Genomic DNA, 20,090 nt, shown 5'->3' with positions numbered 1-20,090 from the left:
TGACTTACACCAACCAAACCTTAACAAATTTCAATTTAATTTCACCCAGCCCTTACTATATCATCCGTCGACTACTTGGATGGGTGACCTCCTGGGAACACCAGATGTTGTTGGCATTCCATTTTCACCTCGCTGTCAGAAAGAGGGAACGGAGTTCCTTCACTGGCGAGGCCGATGCCCGCATTGTACTCTATAGGTAGTGTATCATTTTTTTGTAACATAAATGTATGTTTTTTTTGTACAATAAACCTAAACAAACAAGGACGACGAGACTATGATCCAAGCGGAGTCAGCAGTGAGGAAAAGACTCACTCTAAGTTGCCGGTGTCTTATGCTCTAAGATTCTTCCACAGCTCGGCAGTCAATACCAGTCACGAATCTTGCAGCGGTGGTGGAGGTGAATTCAATCGCACAGCCGTCTCTATTCCCTCTTCCCTGTCTACACGAACATACCCGTCCCTGTCCTTGTTATGTTGCTTCACTTACACACTCATGGCCTGATCTCTGTAACTAAGTCGAAAAATATATTTCTGGGCTGATGAATGAGCATGTGTGACTCGTGAGGTTGGCAATCGTTGGCGCCAGCAGCCTCTGGCACACGCAGACCGCCGCTGAGTAGAAGCTGGGTGGGTGGTTACCTGCTAGGGCTGGGGCTTGCTCAGTGTAGTGGTAGTGGTTGTGTGGTGTGTAGTCCCGCTCCCCTGCAGGAGTCACATCCTTTCTGTGACCATCATTTGCTCCCCGCTCAGCACACTCAAGACCGTAGCACGTGTGTGGGGCGTATGATGGCGGTGATGATGTGACGGAGGGACCGCTTGTTCGGTGGGCACGCACGGGAGGGCAGAGTGAGGGCACGATGGCAATGGAGGACGCGTGTGTGGTGCGACGGAACTCGCACTGGGTTGTTGTGGTGAACCTTATTCATGGCAATGACTTGGAGTTGGCCCTCAAGTACTCCCTGCGTTGCTCCGGAGTACTCGCCGCTGCTGATAAAGGTGAGGGCCTCAGCTGGTATCTCACTCATTCACACTCCTTCCTTGGCAGCCCACATTCATATTTTCCCACTCATTATGTTCTTCCTAACACTGTTTCCTTCCCAACGCCCCTCCGGCAGTCATCCTTTGTGCCGGCATAACCTTGACGCGTCTGCCTCCCCGCCTATTATGACATCATCCGCCGCCCCTCACCCTCGCTCACTCTCCTCTCGCTAACTCCCTTCATTCCTATGTCAGCACGTTTGTATCCTCGTGTTTGTCCCTGCCGTACCTCCATACCATACCTTAATGCCACGTCCTTTTCACTACACTTATAGTTGCTTGTTGGTGTACTGCCCATGAAACGTTTTTTTTTAATTTTTTAATTTTTTATACTCTTGGTACATGATGTTGTTTAGGTCCTTTTTGATATGAATTTCCGGTAAGCTACATCCCTCCATTTTCGAAGACGAGATAATATTTGCTTTGGTATTGATTTTGATGTCATGTCATTAACATTGTTTTAATCATATCTTACTCACTCCCTACCATGAGTCACACTAATTTCTGAGAGACAGACGAAATATTAGATGAAAATTTAATGTTAATGGTGTTAGTGAGAAGCAGAGGCCAAGGAACCCGGATGAATAGGGCTAAAAAGAGAGTAATAAGTAGTAAATAAGTAAATAAATGTAGTGAATAACGAAGCCTCAGTAAATGTGGTAACTAAGTCTGGTGGAAAATCAAACAGTAAGCGTATAAACGGATAAAAATTATTATTGTTATTATTATTATATTAGATGAAAATTTAATACGACGCATTCCGGAATTATTTCACGGCTTCATTGATATCGGACATGCTCAAGAACACTTCACCTTTTCTCCCTACACCCGACCTTCCACGTAATGCCTCACCTCTTGTTTTTTTCATTTTATTTTTGTTTTTTTTTCTGTTGATACCATAAGACACTAGCACCAACCTTGCCAACGTACGTGACAATTGCCAGCAACAAACACACACACACACACACACACACACACACACACACACACACACACACTCTCTCTCTCTCTCTCTCTCTCTCTCTCTCTCTCTCTCTCTCTCTCTCTCTCTCTCTCTCTCAGCATTACCTTTCACACTGTGTTATTAATACTTACCTGTCACATCTTTTATACGTAACATCATCACTTATACCACGCCCATGCCACTTGCCACATCTACTCCACCACCATCACCAACACCATCAAAACAACAACAACAATGATTACAACAACAACAACAACAACTACTACTACTACTGCTACTGCTACTACTGATAACAATAATGCAAGACATTTGACCCTGTACCATCGCACCACACTTAGCAATCTCCACAGAACACACCTCACCACACTTCCACCACACATCACCACATAACGTTATCTTCCCTGCATCACAACTTTCCCAGCGATTAGTCACTCGAACGTTGATTCTACTCTCGCCAATTTCATTTCGTTGCTAGCTTTAAATGGCTTCTATCTTATCTTCTCGCTTGCTATCCGCTCATTTATATCCTTCTGTTTATTCTCCTCAGCTTATAACTCTAACATATGCACATCTTTACTTTCTTCTTCTTTCTTCTACAAATTAACTACCTACCTTACTGCATATATTCCTTCTCTTCCTTCTTATCCCTTTTTTTTTTTCAATCCTCCGCCTATATCATCTCTCTTCCTACACTTCCATTTTTTTCTGTAATTCCGCTCTTCCTTTCTCCTTTAGTCCTTTCTTTCATATCCTGCTCCTCTTCCTACTTACTCTGTTCCTTCATAAGACTTTGCAGTCTTTTCCTCTCTTTCAGTAATGTCTTTTGTTTTTATCTTGCCATTTTCCTCTTGTCTTTATCTAATATTTCTTTCCCTTCCCTATAAACCTTCTCTCCTTTTCCACTTCCCCAATCGTCTTCTCAGTTTTCCTCTTTCTTTCGTCACTTCATGACTTCACATATTTTCTTTCCCTCCTTTTCTCTACATGTTATACCTTGCTTCTCATTTCTTCTCTTTAGTCTACTTTTAAATGTTTCTTCATGTACCTCTTCTCTCTCTCTCTCTCTCTCTCTCTCTCTCTCTCTCTCTCTCTCTCTCTCTCTCTCTCTCTCTCTCTCTCTCTCTATATACTCTCCTTCCTTTCCTTACGTCACCTGTCACATCCAACCTCATTCCTATCCACCTTAGCGCCCCTCCCCGTCTTTTCTCTGCCCGTGCAGGCCACAACTTGCCAGTTAGGGATGATATTAATAGGCGTGACTCAGACTGAGGTGACCCGCCGGAAGAAGAGTGTAAGGCGAGGTACGGTTCATGTGATCCTCAAATGCACTTTCCTTCTTCCCCTTCCCCCTCTCTTCTCTCTCTCTCTCTCTCTCTCTCTCTCTCTCTCTCTCTCTCTCTCTCTCTCTCTCTCTCTCTCTCTCTCTCTCATTTTCTTACTGGTTACATACTGATCATTCCTTCATTTAAACACGCCCAAACTAATTCATTCTCTTTTCTTGTATTTTCTCTTTTTGTTCTTAGTTATAAACAGTGAAACAGTCTTATTCTTTACTGCAGCCTTAGATCACACCATTACATTTCGTACTCTTCTGCATACTCTCACGTTTGTTATTGTCAACTGTATGCGTAATTTCACCTGTTTCCTTTGTTCGTGGTTTCATAAATTCATTAGTTTTTCGCCCTTTCACTTATGACATTTGTGTTCAGTAATGGTTATGTAAAGCTTGTCAATGGGTATGTGTACCGTTCGTTTCTTATCAGTCATGAATGTTCAGCATCTGTAGAATGTTTACATATGTCGTATACCGAATGTCTATATTAAGTTTACAATTAGAGAGAGAGAGAGAGAGAGAGAGAGAGAGAAAAAAAACAAGAAGTAAATGTTGAAGAATTTAAATCACAAGGCTGTAGCAGTGGATTAAGGTTGTTAGACAACCTTGTACTACCACCACTGGAGTGTGTGTGTGTGTGTGTGTGTGTGTGTGTGTGTGTGTGTGTGTGTGTGTGTGTGTAAATGTGTGTGTTTACCTTGGCTTCTTATCCTTATACGAAGACAGGAAAACCAAAGCTAAGGAAACCTGAAATCTGCATGAGTAATCTGTTCCCTGGTTAAGACAGTAGCAGCTCCCTCCAGGATTTGTCATGAGGAGAGCGTGAGCACGGCGACGGATGGGAGAATGCAAACCAAAGCAAACTGCTGAGTGTATCGCCGGGGTCAATGTACTGCTAAGAAAACGCTCTGGTCTCGTACCCGACTATTTTCAAAGGCCCTGAAGATGATCAATCGTGTTTTCAAGAGTATGTATCCTTGTAATGATGTACAAACGTTGCTAGTCTCTTAAAAGAACCAAACACAAGCTGAAATTTCTTGTAACTTCAATTAGAGCTTTTTGAAACTTGTGGAGGTCCAGCACTTAAATGTCTCAGAATACGGTCCTTAGAGATGGGTAATGAGAAACACAGCACGTAGGTGGCGCCACAAAGCTTAGAGTCCGCTTCCACTGAGGATGAGAATGACAAATTTGTATCTTCTGAACTACAATAAACGAATAAAAGAGCAAACTAATGATTTCTTGGCGCTTGTGAGGCTCTTTGTGATAAATATATGTCTGATCTAAATCAAAATACGTAAGTGTTGGTGTTCTCGTGCTGTGAATAGATGTCTGGGTAAATGTGCATGGTGGAAATCGTGACTAATGGGTAGAATATGTGAATGACTTGTGTATTAATGACTTTTTTTTCGTTCGGTTGTTTCTGTCATATAACAGCTGACACTCTTATTGTGCTTTTTAAAGGTTGATATCAGTTAATTTGATTGCTAATATAAATTATGGTGAACATACAGTTAATTTGATTGTTAATATAAGTCATGATGAATATACATATATGAATCATAGTCTCTCTCTCTCTCTCTCTCTCTCTCTCTCTCTCTCTCTCTCTCTCTCTCTCTCTCTCTCTCTCTCTCTCTCTCTCTCTCTCTCTCTCTCTCTCTCTCTCTCTCTCTCTCTCTCTCTCTCTCTCTCTCTCTCTCTCTCTCTCTCTCTCTCTCTCTCTCTCTCTCTCTCTCTCTCTCTCTCTCTCTCTCTCTCTCTCTCTGTATCTATCTACGTATTCACCTGTCTTTATATTTATCTTTCTGTACGTTTATCTATCCATCTATCTACGAATTTATCTATCTTAATGTTTATCTCTCTCCGTTATTTATCCATCTACTTATTTCTTAATGTACACTATCTTCATTCTATTTATCTGTCAGCCATGCAATCTATATATATTTATGTATCTATCTATTTATATAACTATCTTTTTATTTTATCTACCTTTATATCTGTCTCTTTCAATGTAAGTACCTACCTATCTTTTCATTCATTCACTATCTGCCTATCTACCTATCTAATATCCCTACCCCTCTCTAACTCCTTACCTCTCTACTTACCTACCGACCTACCTAGCTATCTACTTACCCATTTACATATTTCCGTACGTATGGTACTGAAATGGTCTTCCTCGATGCAGTAGTAGACGGATGCGTTCGTCATCTTGTGTTCATATCGAAACTGTTACCAAGTTCTCGCCAAGGCCACCACGAAGGCTGCTCTTTCAATCAAATGTTGGGAATAACGGAATGTTCTGCAGGCGCCACACCTTCCCGCATCCACGTATTCATGCTCAAAGGAAAGAATAAACATGTACCTTGGAGTTTCCGGGAGGTTATGCGCACCACCTTATTTAAAATCGTAAACTTTAAGATTAATTAATAACGGAGATTTTATTACCTGATCCTCGACATTCTCTCTCTCTCTCTCTCTCTCTCTCTCTCTCTCTCTCTCTCTCTCTCTCTCAGCAGAACGACGTCGTAATTCTATATTTGAACGAAGTCTCGGCCTCCACAGTTCACCTGCAAATCTTTGGGTGCTCCTACATCCACTTTTTTTTTATTTCCTTTGGTGTCACTGTCATGAATGGAGCAAAGCGGGGCTGGAGTTGGCGGCAGGAGGGAGGGAGGTGATACAGATAGGACAGCTGGTGGTACTTCTCAGATCATTTTAAACGTCAACCCCTCCACCTCCTGCCGTGGCGTTAGGAGGTATTGTTGGGGTATACGACGGCATACATGTTCTCCCTTGTTCATAGACTTCATGCTCTTACTCGGTTCAATTGATAGGATTCTGGCAGCACTGTAACTCGGCCTTGACGTGGTGGAAAGGCTTGTGTTCCTGTGACTGGTGGCGTTATCTAGAGAAAGATTGGACCAAAATGTTCTCTTCCGTAACGACTTTACATGCCAGCGTGGCGTGTTGATGATGTGAACTTTTCGTTTTTCCTTCTATTCTTCAGTGATTGGTGGTATTAATGAAAACCACCTTTGAAATATCAAGCACTATAATAAGGTTGATTCAGCAATGTGATCCAGCAGTGTATGAATATTATGCAGAAACTTTTCACTCAAATGATGTAGTTCAGACTCGGCTCTATGTTAAATTATATATTCTCTCTCTCTCTCTCTCTCTCTCTCTCTCTCTCTCTGATGGTAATGATGACGACGATATTGAGCTATGTAAATGATTGTCGTTGTCCTCGTATACTGTACGTGACTATGTTTAACAATTCTACACACACACACACACACACACACACACACACACACACACACACGAACAAAAGAGCAAACACACACCGCGTAGTGTAGTGGTTAGCACGCTCGACTCACAATCGAGAGGCCCGGGTTCGAGTCCCGGCGCGGCGAGGCAAATGGGCAAGCCTCTTAATGTGTGGCTCCTGTTCACCTAGCAGGAAATAGGTACGGGATGTAACTCGAGGGGTTGTGGCCTCGCTTTCCCGGTGTGTGGAGTGTGTTGTGGTCTGATCCTCCCGAAGATCGGTCTATGAGCTCTGAGCTCGCTCCGTAATGGGGAAGACTGGCTGGGTGACCAGCAGGCGACCGAGATGAATTACACACACACACACACACACACACACACACACACACACACACACACACACACACACACACACACACACACACACAGATACACACACACACACACACACACACACACACACACACACACTTGTATTAGCCCTCATTACTAGTGATGAAACCTCAATATCAAGCCACTTCCTGGAGAAGAGAGAGAGAGAGAGAGAGCTGTCTTCCGTCTTGTGAAACACAGCACAATAATTATTATGTCCACCAGTAACCACCCACACGTCTTGTTGAGGCTAAATATAAACAAACCGCCAGCCAAACATCATTGCTGACTTGGCAACATTGTATGACTTTAATTTGTTAATGAGCAACACAACACGCCTTTAAAAACTGAGTTGTTTGTTTTGTTCACTTGTTTTTATATATGTTTATTTATTTGTCAGTCCATCTATTCAGCTTCGTATCACTCACATTTTTTTTTCTTTCTCCTCACTTTTATTCCCTCGCTCTCTTTTGTACCCTCCATTAAACACTTCTCACACTCCCCTCGCTTTACCGGACATAGTAACTGTTTATCTTTGGCACAATTTCACTAATACTCCTTTCCTATCATTGACATGCTATTCGCTAACTTCACTCATAATTCCCTACATTATTTGGCAAACTTTATTTGGCTCCTTTTATTATGCTCCCCTTTCTTGTATCTTACAGTTTCTTTCTTCTTGCGCACCTCGTACAATGTTTATCTCATAGAAAACGAATACTCCCTCTCACTCTCCCTTGAAATACAATTACAGTTAAATAAACCATATAGACACAACAATTATTGTTGTCAAGAGTGTAAGTATATGTAGAAACAAGTGTTAAGACTGTCTTACTGCAATTAAAAGGGGATGACTTGATCCTAAAGGGAGTTAAAACGGAAGAATACAGAAAACGATGAAAGGCAGACTATTACAGAGTTGAAGGAGCAAAGAAGAATAACAGAAGAGCATCATAATACTGTAAATGAAACAACTTTGTAAGACAAAAGCAGTGAGACTTACAGTGAATTTACTCGTTTTGCCGCAGTTTACAGTTTGTTGAAGAATATATAAAAGTTATAAAGAAACGGAATGAATAACACATTCACTCCGAGAGCACACACACACACACACACACACCCAGAGTGCAGTCCCAGCTTAGTGCTATGTGCTGTGAGAGCTGTGAAACTTTTGGAGACGGATTTTTGAAAGTGTTAATTCGGTATGTACTAATTTTGGTTTTCTTTTCACCTTTTGTGAAGCTGTAGAGGTCTGACTGAGTGCTTTTGTGATTTTGTTGTGCTTGGCATGGAGGCTGTGGCTAGTGGTGGTGGCTGCAGTGGCGGGACGGGACGGGGCTAGGCAAGTGGCGGGGTATTTATAGAGGAACGACTGAGAGTCAGAGAGCCAGTGATAGGAGACTGGGAGTAGAGTGCAAAGATGCAGGCAGAGAAACACATTTCAGACTAGATAGCTAGGTAATGCGATGTATGTAGAATGAAGGTAAAAGTATGTATGTACTACTTACAGTATGAGCCTTATTCTACTGGTGTTCATCCACCACTCTATATTAGGACTTATTCTTTCAGTTTATATACAGATAGGAATGCTAACTTCAGGGAATCACTCAGTTTAGCGTGCTCTTCAGTAAGTGGTGGACTCTTCATTACCTGCTTACTCTGGGCACCGCTGCTTCTCAGGGTGTCAGTCATGCTTCTCAACTGCGTTGACTAGGCGAGACATCTTGAGTGTTGTTTCCGAACAGTACTTGAACCTCAGTGGTTTTGTAGAGAGAGAGAGAGAGAGAGAGAGAGAGAGACCCATATTTCAAAGTTTCATGTCGTTGCCTTACTCATCTTTGCTGGACGTGTAGAGAACACAACACACTCTATTAATAATCTGGCAGGTCGACAACATGGACTGTTCTTCACCACGCCTGCCGCTAGCTGCCATGACGCCGTGCCCTTGTTCATACGCCCTAATGTTGAGATAGCGGCCTGTCGTCAGTTTTGGCCCACCTCACACGATGCAGGCACACGGTGGGGTTGCTGTTATTTCGGGATGTAAGATACCTTCTGTTGGCTTAAAATTTCACTAAGAGGTGTTTTTGGTACAGAACTGAATGTTATTTCTTCAAGCTTACTAAAGTCTTGAAAAAAGTGTTCATGAAAAGAGAGAGAGAGAGAGAGAGAGATTAGAACTCTGTACAGTCAAGCGAAAGCAAGCAAGGAATCACACATACCGGGTAGTGTAGTGGTTAGCACGCTCGGCTCACAACTGAGAGGGTCCGGGTTCGAGTCTCGGAAAGCGGAGAGACAAATAAATGGTAAAGCCTCTTAATGTGTAGCCCTGCTCACCTAGCAGTAAGTAGGTACGAGATGTAACTCGAGGGGGTGTGGCCTCGCCTTCCCGGTGTGTGGATTGTGTTGTGGTCTCAGTCTTACCCGAAGATCGGTCTATGAGCTTTGAGCTCGCTCCGTAATGGGGAAGACTGGCTGGGTGACCAGCAGACGACCGTGGTGAATTATACACACAAACACACACACATACACGCGCGCGCGCACACACACACACACACACACACACACACACACACACACACACACACACACACACACACACACACACACAATGGGAAAGTCCTTTAGCAAGCGGAGTATTCATATTTCAAACGACGATAGTGAAGTAAGGGCTCGGATGTGTTGCGTGCATGCATCTGTATGCACGCACTCACAGAAATGGCCAATTTTTCCTGCCTCATTTCATGATTCTTATAACGGTGAGCTTTTCATTTTTCAGTGTCTTAGGAATCAAGTGTTGATTTTTACGTCTTTTTATGAGTGACTCAGAAATGCCACATCATTTTTCATCGGCATGTTTACATTCTCAGTAGACGCCTTAAGCCTAAGTAGTTACTTGCTACTTGCTTATCTAAAAGTGGTTACATCAGTGTTTTGGAGCAGGTGAGGTTGTAAACACCACAATCCGGGCATCAGGCAAGGATCACTGGCAGGTCAAGAGCAACAATCACACGTGTCCGTCAAAAGGTTTCCTCTCTAGTATGTTGGGTTGTAGTTCATTCCTGCTAAACGCACATGATTATCGGTGTCATATAAAAAGTAAGTGTAAGAAATATTAGTCAATTCGCCACTTTTGTGATGTAGTCTCGATAATTAAATATGATATAAACCAATTCACTTTTTTTTCACGGATCGTTGATAATGCCAAATGGTGTATTTACTTTCTAAGCTCTTGCTGATGTAGCGTTCATGTCGGGGCGCGGTGGTCTGGTAATGGTGAGCGGTGGTAGGGTGCTCAGGTCCCGTCGATGCCTGGGTCATGAAGTGCGTGACGTCACGTGGTCTAACATCGCTATAAGCACACCACTTTATGCCATGGCTGTAGCCAAGTGGGGAGTCGTGGCCTTGAAGCCGCTTTAGCTTCTGTCCCTCGTGTGAAGCCTGACGATTTGCTAGGAAACGTACGTTAGTGTGTGTGTGTGTGTGTGTGTGTGTGTGTATATATATATATATATATATATATATATATATATATATATATTCTAAATATAAAGTATATATTACATGCAAAATACTGGTACCTTTGTAGCCTTGTATATGTAATAGAAAGAATCTGTGAATAGATATAATAAGAATTTCTGTGTACCGGACGCCGGCTAATGGTGCACTTTATGCTATGGGCGATGCTTTCGTCCTCCTCCCAGCCTGCCTTTCCTGCAGGATAGGGACATGGGGCAAATGAGTCACATGTTGATGTTTGGCCGTTTATTTGTTGGAGAGAATGGCTACAGAGTCCAGAATGTGCTCACTTCCTAGTGTGATTTTCTTTTTTTATTTTAATAAAGAGGGGAAAACTGACCAAGGGCAACAAAAAAAAAAAAAAAAACGATTAAACAAAATGGCCCACTGAGATGCCAGTGTCAAGTGAGTTAGCCAAAAGAATGGGATAAATGTCTTGAAACCTGCCTCTTGATTAAATAAGTTCAGGTCACAGGTGGATACTGGTCTCTCTCAGGTGACTCTGGGACCCTTAATTTATCCTGCACTGCTCGAGAAGCGTCCACAAATCACGTACAAATATACCTGTCACGTGGTCTACGAGAAAAGGAAAAATCCAGATGTTTTCCCATGGGGACCGACAGGATAGGTGTGAATGTGCGAGAGGAAAGTCACATAAGGAGTGAATGAGCGAAGAACGTGTCCTCCACGACCAAGTGCGGTCCTGCTTGGTTGTGTGCATGGTAATGTAAAGGATGATGATAAGATTTTGGAGTTCTCAGAAAAAAGAAAAAAAACATTTTCAGTTCCAGCAATCACGTCAGTTATCGTGACTTGCAAGTCTTCCGAAGATCAAAGTTTGGGTAAATAAATTCATGTTCCCATAAAAGGAAATCCATTGGAGTTAAATCTGGCGAACATGGAGACCAAGAAAATGGCAGACCTCTTCCAATCCACGTGTTACGGAATTTTTCATATGAAAATTAACTTACAAAGCAAAGTGAAAAGGAGCACCATCTTTCTGAAACACCGTATCATCTATCAGTCCTAATTACTAAAGCAACTTTTCAGCATTTCTAAATAGTTTTAGTCTTAACAACATGCCCTTCAAATCATTTCATAGAAAAAAAAAAAAAAAAAAACTAGATGCATAACGCTTTAAAATATCTTACGCACACACACACACACACACACACACACACACACACACACACACACACACACACACACACACACAGAGAGAGAGAGAGAGAGAGAGAGAGAGAGGTTTGGTGCCAAATGGAACAAGTCAGCAGTCAACAAGTCCCCTGGTGTGGCTCAGCGTTCCTCACAGCAAGGTTACCGAGGCCTCAGGACAAGCACGGTGTTGCATTATTAATCCCTTCACTATGTATCATCCTATGGTGCTTCTTTTAATATTGCAGTGGTTATACTTATGGCTCTCTTATCGGCAATCATTAATCGTCAGTTTTCACGATTTTAAATAGATTGATGGTAATATTTCCCCTCTCATCTCTTGTTGGTTCGTCATCTATTCTAGGGCACTCTTCCTTCAATATTATATTTCCTCTTTCATTACAAGACCATAATCACATACTGTAATACTTTAGACGTTGATTTTTCCATACCATAATCTCTCAAATAGAACAATATTTATTTATTATGGTCTCTCTCTCTCTCTCTCTCTCTCTCTCTCTCTCTCTCTCTCTCTCTCTCTCTCTCTCTCTCTCTCTCTCTCTCTCTCTCTCTCTCTCTCTCTCTCTCTCTCTCTCTCTCTCTCTAATTTTAACCAAATGAGACCGAAACAACAAATACGTGCAGTCGTCTAATGTTGCTAAATTCAGTGATGGTGTTTAGGATTGATGGCCATGGAAGGCGGGAAAGTTAAGTCGCGTCTTCACAAGGTGGAATTCGAACTTTACCTTGTGGTTTGAAGAGAGATGGAAGCATTCAGAGTAACTGATCGCTTCACAAAATATGGTTCAAAACAGTTGGCTGAGCTTGTGTTTACTCTTCCCTAATTTAGTATGGAGCTGGTCACAGAAGTACACACACACACACACACACACACACACACACATACACGGTGGCGTAGTGGGTAAGGTGTTGAACGTAGGATAGGGCAGACGTCCACGCGTACCTTCGAATCCCACCACACACCGCCTTGAAACTATGCCATTTGTTGAGTGGTTTAAAGTTAACTACATATCACCACGATACCTACGTAGGTACTAGGTAGTTACACCAAAGGTGCGCTTGGGTGGTGATATGGGCCCTAATATGGGTACCATTATAAACAAAATTGCCTGCGCCACTAATAGGTGAAAGCTGAATAGCGTTTCCCATAGTCTTTAAGTAAAACCTACAAGCTTTATATAGGCCATAACATAAACACATGCGCACACACACACACACACACACACACACACACACACACACACACACACACACACACACCAGCAACCAGCGGGATTTTTTTTTTTCCAACACTTTGTTTTCCCTTGGCCAGTGCCCTTGTAATGTAAAAAAAAAAAAAAAAAAAGATAGATAGATAGATAGATAGATAGAGAGAGAGAGAGAGAGAGAGAGAGAGAGAGAGAGAGAGAGAGAGAGAAATAAATAAATCTTCTTTTTGTCAACGCCATTATCTCTACTATCTACTGTCTCACTACTATTATTACTACTACTATTACTACTACTATTACTACTACTACTGGCACCACATAACTTAAGCATTTGTTGTCTTCCTTTTCCTTTTCATTGTTTTCTGTGCTGGCCACAGAAGTATTGTTTGTCTTTTCAAACTTTGAGCGAAGAATTCAGTGGTGTGTGTGTGTGTGTGTGTGTGTGTGTGTGTGTGTGTGTGTATCAAGGAAGCATATGAGTCTTAAGCTTCCTTGCTAGACAAGGCAGCCTTGGGGAAGCGCTCACTAGTGGAGAACGGTTCATCGAGTCAACCGTGGAAAGGTTTCCGTCAGTGACCACTTCCGCACACCTGCCGAGTTCCGTGACTTGCGCTCTCATTGCATGGATTGTGTCAGACCAAAATCTAATTAAACTGCCTTTGACTTCATGTGTGTGTGTGTGTGTGTGTGTGTGTGTGTGTGTGTGTGTGTGTGTGTGTGTGTGTGTGTATGTAATAATAATGATGATGATAACAGTAGTAATAATAATAATAATAATAATAATAATAATAATAATAATAATAATAATAATGATAATAATAATAATAATTATAATTGATAATAGTAATAATAATAATAATAATAATAATAATAATAATAATAATAATAATAATTACAATAATAATAATAACAATGATTATAGTAAACAGTTTATCAAAGTTGCAGTGTACATATACATTTATACATACATACATGCATGGGGGGCAGGGTAGAGACTTAAGATGAGAACAATATCCTAATATGTGTGTGTGTGTGTGTGTGTGTGTGTGTGTGTGTGTGTGTGTGTGTGTGTGTGTGTGTGTCTGTGTGTAATTCACCACTGTCGTCTGCTGGTCACCCAGCCAGCCTTCCCCATTTGAGAGCGAGTTCAGAGCTCATAGACCGATCTTCGGGTATGACTGAGACCACAACGGACTCCACACACCGGGAAAGCGAGGCCACAATCCCTCGAGTTACATCCCGTACCTATTTACTACTAGGTAAACAGGGGCTACACATTACGAGGCTTTCCTATTTGCCAAGCCGCTTCCCGGGACTCGAACCCGGACCCTCACGATTGTGAGCCGATCGTGGTGTGTGTGTGTGTGTGTGTGTGTGTGTGTGTGTGTGTGTGTACTTACCTATTTGTATTTACCTAGTTGTAGTTTTACAGGGCCTGGGCTTTATGCTCGTGTGACCCCGTCTCCATATCTACACTTATCCAATTTTTCTTTAAAACTATGCACACTCGTTGCTGATACCACATCCTCACTCAAACTGTTCCAAGTCTCAACACATCTTTGCGGGAAACTATATTCTTTAACATCTCTCAGACATCTTCCCTTTCTCAGATTCTTACTATGCGATCTTGTGCTTCTAATGTTATATTCTTCTCTCAGGATTAGTTTCTCATTATCCACTTGATCCATTCCGTTAATCAATTTATAAACTTGTATCAGATCCTCTCTCTCTTCTCTGTTCCAGGATTGGTAGATCCATAGCTTTTAGTCTCTCCTCATATGTCATCCCTTTGAATTCTGGAACCATTCTTGTAGCCATTTTTTGTAGTCTCTCCAATTTCTTTATGTGTTTCTTTTTATGGGGGTCCACACAACTCCTGCATATTCCAATCTGGGTCTTACTTTAGTACTTATCAATTTCTTCATAATTTCTTTGTCCATGTAGTGAAATGCTACTCCAATATTCCTTAGCAAATTATGTCTCTCTGAAAATTCTATCAATATGGCTTACCGGTTGATTGTTTTCTTCCATCGTCACTCCCAAGTCCTTTTTCCTTTTTTACTTTTTCTAGTTCTACTCCATCTCCCATCTTATAGATTTCCACTGGTCGTCTTTCACTTTCTCCCATTTCCATGATATGGCTTTTGTCCACATTGAATTCCATCTCCCATTATTTACTCCATTTCCAGATCTTGTTTAAGTCTTCCTGCAGTATTTCACAATCCTCTTTTTGTTTTATGACTCTGCACATTTTCGCATCATCCACAAACAGATTTATGTAGCTGTTCATTCCCTCTGGCATGTCGTTTATATATACGAGAAAAAGTTTTGTCGCCAATACTGAGCCCTGTGGCACTCCGCTGTCTACTGTTCTCCACTTGGACTTCATATCTTTAACTACCGTCCTTATTTCTCTCCCCCTCAAGTAATTTTCCATCCATCTCAATGTGCTTCCTTTTAAGCCACCCTTCTCCTCTAACTTCCATAGTAATCTTTCATGTGGCACTTTATCAAACGCCTGTGTGTGTGTGTGTGTGTGTGTGTGTGTGTGTGTGTGTGTGTGTGTGTGTGTGTGTGTGTGTGTGTGTGTGTGTGTGTATTATGGATTAGGAGAAGCTGACAAAGGGCAACAAAGAATGAAAAGAAAAGGTATACTTGACTCTCAGTTCCCTAAAAGATTATGAAGAGGTTAAAAATCTGGGACCTCCTTCTTAAGAGGGAAAGTCATTTTTACGATTGAAAAGATTCGATTTTTTTTTCAAATCTCACTATCAACTTATAAGGCTGGTGCGGAGGTAATGTGGAGCACTGTTTAGCGTAAGAGTGTCCCGGTGGCCTTTAATTAAATACCTACTAACCTACGCATGGGGAGGTAAGGGGGAAGTAGAACTTTCACTTCTCTTTATGTATCTTCTATTTGCATCCTCTTTTTCCTTTGTTTTTCCGTGATTATATTTAACTACTGTATTGTAGGATAGTCTTTCCACATCTCCACGTGTGAAGAGAGAGAGAGAGAGAGTAGTAGGCCTAGGGCAGTATCGATTTTCTGGTGCTGGAGTAATATACTCCTGTCCCACATATGTGTGTTTCTACTTTCCTTGCCTCTTACCGTCTTCCAGTGAATTTTTCTTGTATCAGGCATTATAAGGAAGCGCAAAGAAACATATGAAGGCGTACTGGGAGAAAAAAGAAAGAGGAAAAAAATGAAGGTGTGGAAACTCAGCTCTCTTTGGCACACATGCTGTAATGCATTTTTCCCCACAGAAATGACCTGAAAAAACTTCCTTGGAAATCTGACCTCTTGAGCATTATCAGAGGAGTAATGTAAGAAACGAGACATATTTGTGCTGTGCTAGAAAATATCTCAGTACATTGTCACCTAAACCATAAAAGTGCGTTTTTCTCAAAATAGAAATTTTCATGTAAAGAATTAAATATTTCGACTTGTATGGGGACGATTTTAAAATTTCTTGAATCATAATACTCAGAAAATGATTATCTACAAACGTGCATATTGAGAGTCCTTATTTTAATGTTTGTAAGATTTGTGATTTTTTGGAAGGATAGTTCTCATAAAAAAAATTACTGTTTGAATTGATTTTGTTTTGTGCACTTACCATTTCCGATATACAAATGTTATTATGTACAATTATTCCTTTAGGTTCTTTTATAATCTCATTTAAATAATATTCTTTTACTTTGAATAATTTTCCGTGATTAAGAATCTTTTTGAGCATATGTAAAACTTTTAAAAATCCTTCGATTTTTAAGAAAATTATTTCAGGGGTAGGTACCTCACAATCTAGTGTTGGTACTGTAAAGAAAATAAATTATTAGTCTAGACAAAAATTTACGCCCGCAAAAAATAAAAATGTCCGAACACGAATATAAAAATTACTTTCCCTTTAAAAGAAGGAAGATGGAAATACAGAAGCAGGCATTGAGTTCCAGAGTTTATCAGAGAAAGGTGTGAATGAATGAGAATGATGGTTGGACAGAATAGGGGTGAGAGGAAGAAGAAAGCATTGCGCAATGAGGCCACAGGAGAAGGGGAAGCATACAGTTAAAGCGACCAGAAGAGCAGTTAGCATGAAAATAGTGATAAAAGATAACAAAGGATGCAACATTCCGGCGGTGAGAAAAAGGCTAAAGACAGTCAGTCAAAGGAGGGAGTTGATAAGACGAAAAGCTTTTGATTCTACCCTGTCTAATAAAACTGTGTGAGTGGAATCCCATCAAACATGCGAAGCGTGCTCTATACAATTAAAAGGATAAGGCCCTTGTACAGAGTTAGCAGTTGGAGGGGAGAGAAAAACTGGCGCAGACGCCTCAGAACTCCTAACTTCATAGAAGCTATTTTAGCAAGAGATGAGAAGTGAAGTTTCAAGTTTAGATATGAGTAAAGGACAGACCGAAGATATTCAATGTGGAAGAGGGAGACAGTTGAGTGTTATTGAAGAAGAGTGGATAGTTGTCTGAAAGGTTGTGTCGAGTTGATAGATGGAGGAATTGAGTTTTTGAAGCATTGAAAACTACTAAGTTTTTTCTGCGTCAATCAGAAATCTTAGAAAGCCCAGGGGGCTTTTCAGGCCCAGATAGATCTCCCCCAGGGGGAATTTTGACCCAGGATAATATATCCCCCTCCTGGCCAATATTCTCCCCCATCTCTCTCTCTCTCTCTCTCTCTCTCTCTCTCTCTCTCTCTCTCTCTCTTCTTTTTTTTTTTTTTTTTATTTAAACATAATTTATACAGAAGAACATGTACCCAAAGGCGCACTGTCGTGTGCTACCTATTCTAAGGGTACTACAATCTATTTCTCTACAATATTTACAAGACTTAAAAATAGATAATATACAAGATGGAGCACTGTTCTTTTCACTTCACTAGCACTATTCACGCACTGCACTACACTGAGTGTCACGTCACAAAGAGTGTCAGAGGAGTTGGCAGTGTCTGTCTCCACTTATGTGCCATCAGTTTGACACTGTGTGTGTTCATCTCCTGGACGTGAGGCACCGCGGCCGTGAACAAGTTCCACATCCTGGAGACGCGTCCTGCGAAGGTGCGTTGATGCTGACACCCGTGGGATCGCGGCACCTCTACGGCGTCACCACCATTGAGCACCGTTCTCGTGCTCCGTGCGGTGACTCTCAGAGGATGACGCAGCCCTGCCAGATGTGGCACTCTTTGCACCTGTGCCTTATGGAACACTACGATCGCCGCCACATCTCTGCGGTGTTCCAGTGAATCAAGAGGACGCTCAGGCTCTGGGTGAGGTGGTATTGCAGCATCTACTAGCCGTATGGCGCGGCGTTGGATGCTGTCCAGTCTCCTTCTGTGTGTGGCGGCACAGGACATCCAGGAGAGAGCTGCGTACTCAAGGTGGGGCCGCACCTGTGCCTTGTACAGCAGCAGTCTCCCTTCCTGTCGAGGAAACTGGCGATCCTTCTGAGAGCGGAGATCCTGTGAGAGGCTTTCTTGGCAATGGATTTGACATGGCTGTCAAACCTCAGCCCTCGATCCACCTCCACTCCAAGTATCTTGACGTCATCTTGGAGTGGGAGAGCAGCAACGCCAAAGACAACTTTCCTGCCATTGCTGCCATGGCGGCTGGGGACCGAGAGACAACCATTGCCTGTGTCTTCTCCGGCGCGAATGTCACTTGCCAGCGAGCACCCCACTCCTCTATCACTCGTAGCTGCTGATTGATGGCCTCAGCAGCCCGCCCACTGTCCTGGCGTGGATAGGTATAGGAGAGGGTGCAGTCATCAGCATAGGCCTTGACTCCTGGCAGTAGCTGGAGAAGATCATCCACGTAGATATTCCACAGGAGTGGGCCAAGAATTGAACCCTGTGGCACTGATGCCTCCACAGGCAGGGACTCAGATGTTTGCCCGTTGACAACCACCTTGAGGCTTCTGTCCTGCAGGTAATTTCCCAGGAGTCGTAGCAAGCCACCCTGGATGCCTTTAGCACGAAGCTTTTCCAGTAATCCGTTGTGCCATACTTTATCAAAAGCTCCAGCTATGTCCAAAGCAACCACTATAGTGTCCTTGCCGTCGTCGAGGGCGTCCTGCCACTGCCTGGTGAGAAGCATCATTAGGTCGGAGGTTGACCTTCCAGGTCTGAACCCAAACTGTTGGTCTGAGAGGAGGGCATTGTCCTTGAGATGGCTACACACCACCTCTGCCACGACCCTCTCAAACACTTTACCCACCACTGACAACAGGGATATGGGTCTGTAGTTTTTTGGGTCCGTCCTGGAGCTTTTTGTGTGCAGGAACTACTCGAGCCTCCTTCCACACTGAAGGCCAGACGTTTTCCCGTACACAAGTTGTGAAGACTTGGGTGAGAGGGGCAGCCAGTTCCTGGGAGCATCGCTTCAGCAGGTGCGGGCTGATGTCATCAGGGCCGGTAGCTTTCTGTGTGTCCAGCCCCGCAATAATCGCTTCACCTGCTGATGCGTCACCTCCACCATGGTGACAGTCTTCTCACATTGCTGGACCAGCTGAGGCGGTGGCTGCTGTGGATTCCCACCTTCATTTTTCCAGCAAACAAGGAAGCCAGCAACTGTGCCCTCTCCTTACTGCTGGTGGCGACAGTACCGTCCTGCTTGCTGAGGGAGGGATGGATTCTTGGTGGCCAGTTCCTGTTTGTCCTTAACAAGGGACCACCAAGTTTTGTTTCCTACGCCAGTGCCACACAGTTTCCGGCGCAGGCTTTCCTCCCACTTTTTTAAGGCCCACTTGCTGGTTACCACCATCCTCCTGCATGCAGCCCTATGCAAGTCCTTGTTGCGCCGAGTCGGGTTCCTCTTGTAGCGGAGCCAGGCAGCATACTTTGCCTCAGCAGCAACACGACAACGGTAGCCAAACCATGGCTGATCCGTCGGTCTGGTGGTGTATTCCCTGTGTGGGACGTGGCGTCTCTGGAGGGCGAGAAGGTGAGAGGTAAGTGCAAGTGCTTCACTCTCTGCTCCTCCCTGTAGCAGAGTGGCCCATGGGGTGTGGGTCAGGTCTCTCTCTCTCTCTCTCTCTCTCTCTCTCTCTCTCTCTCTCTCTCTCTCTCTCTCTCTCTCTCTCTCTCTCTCTCTCCTACTACTACTACTACTACTACTACTACTACTGCTGCTACTACTGCTGCTGCTGCTGCTACTGCACCACACCACTACTACCTCTACTACTACTACTCTACTGCTACTACTACTACT

General features: G+C 42.8%; 1 protein-coding gene across 3 annotated transcripts in view; it reads left to right on the top strand.

Moving 5' to 3' along the window:
• Positions 1 to 326: 326 nt before the first annotated feature.
• LOC123509836 overlaps positions 327 to 20,090 on the top strand; it is a 194,048-nt gene continuing 174,284 nt past the window's right edge. The window contains exon 1 of one of the 3 annotated variants that reach the window (XM_045264411.1): positions 327 to 995. In XM_045264411.1, coding sequence (XP_045120346.1) covers positions 857 to 995 — 139 coding nt within the window. In that variant the 5' untranslated portion in view covers positions 327 to 856. The remainder of the gene's footprint in view (positions 996 to 20,090) is intronic. The other 2 variants (XM_045264407.1, XM_045264400.1) reach the window with 2 other exon arrangements.

This window comes from Portunus trituberculatus, chromosome 27, assembly GCF_017591435.1.
Source record: "Portunus trituberculatus isolate SZX2019 chromosome 27, ASM1759143v1, whole genome shotgun sequence".
NCBI lineage: Eukaryota > Metazoa > Arthropoda > Malacostraca > Decapoda > Portunidae > Portunus > Portunus trituberculatus.
The sequence above is the reverse complement of the archived record's forward strand: the minus strand, read 5'-3'. Positions and strand labels throughout refer to the sequence as shown.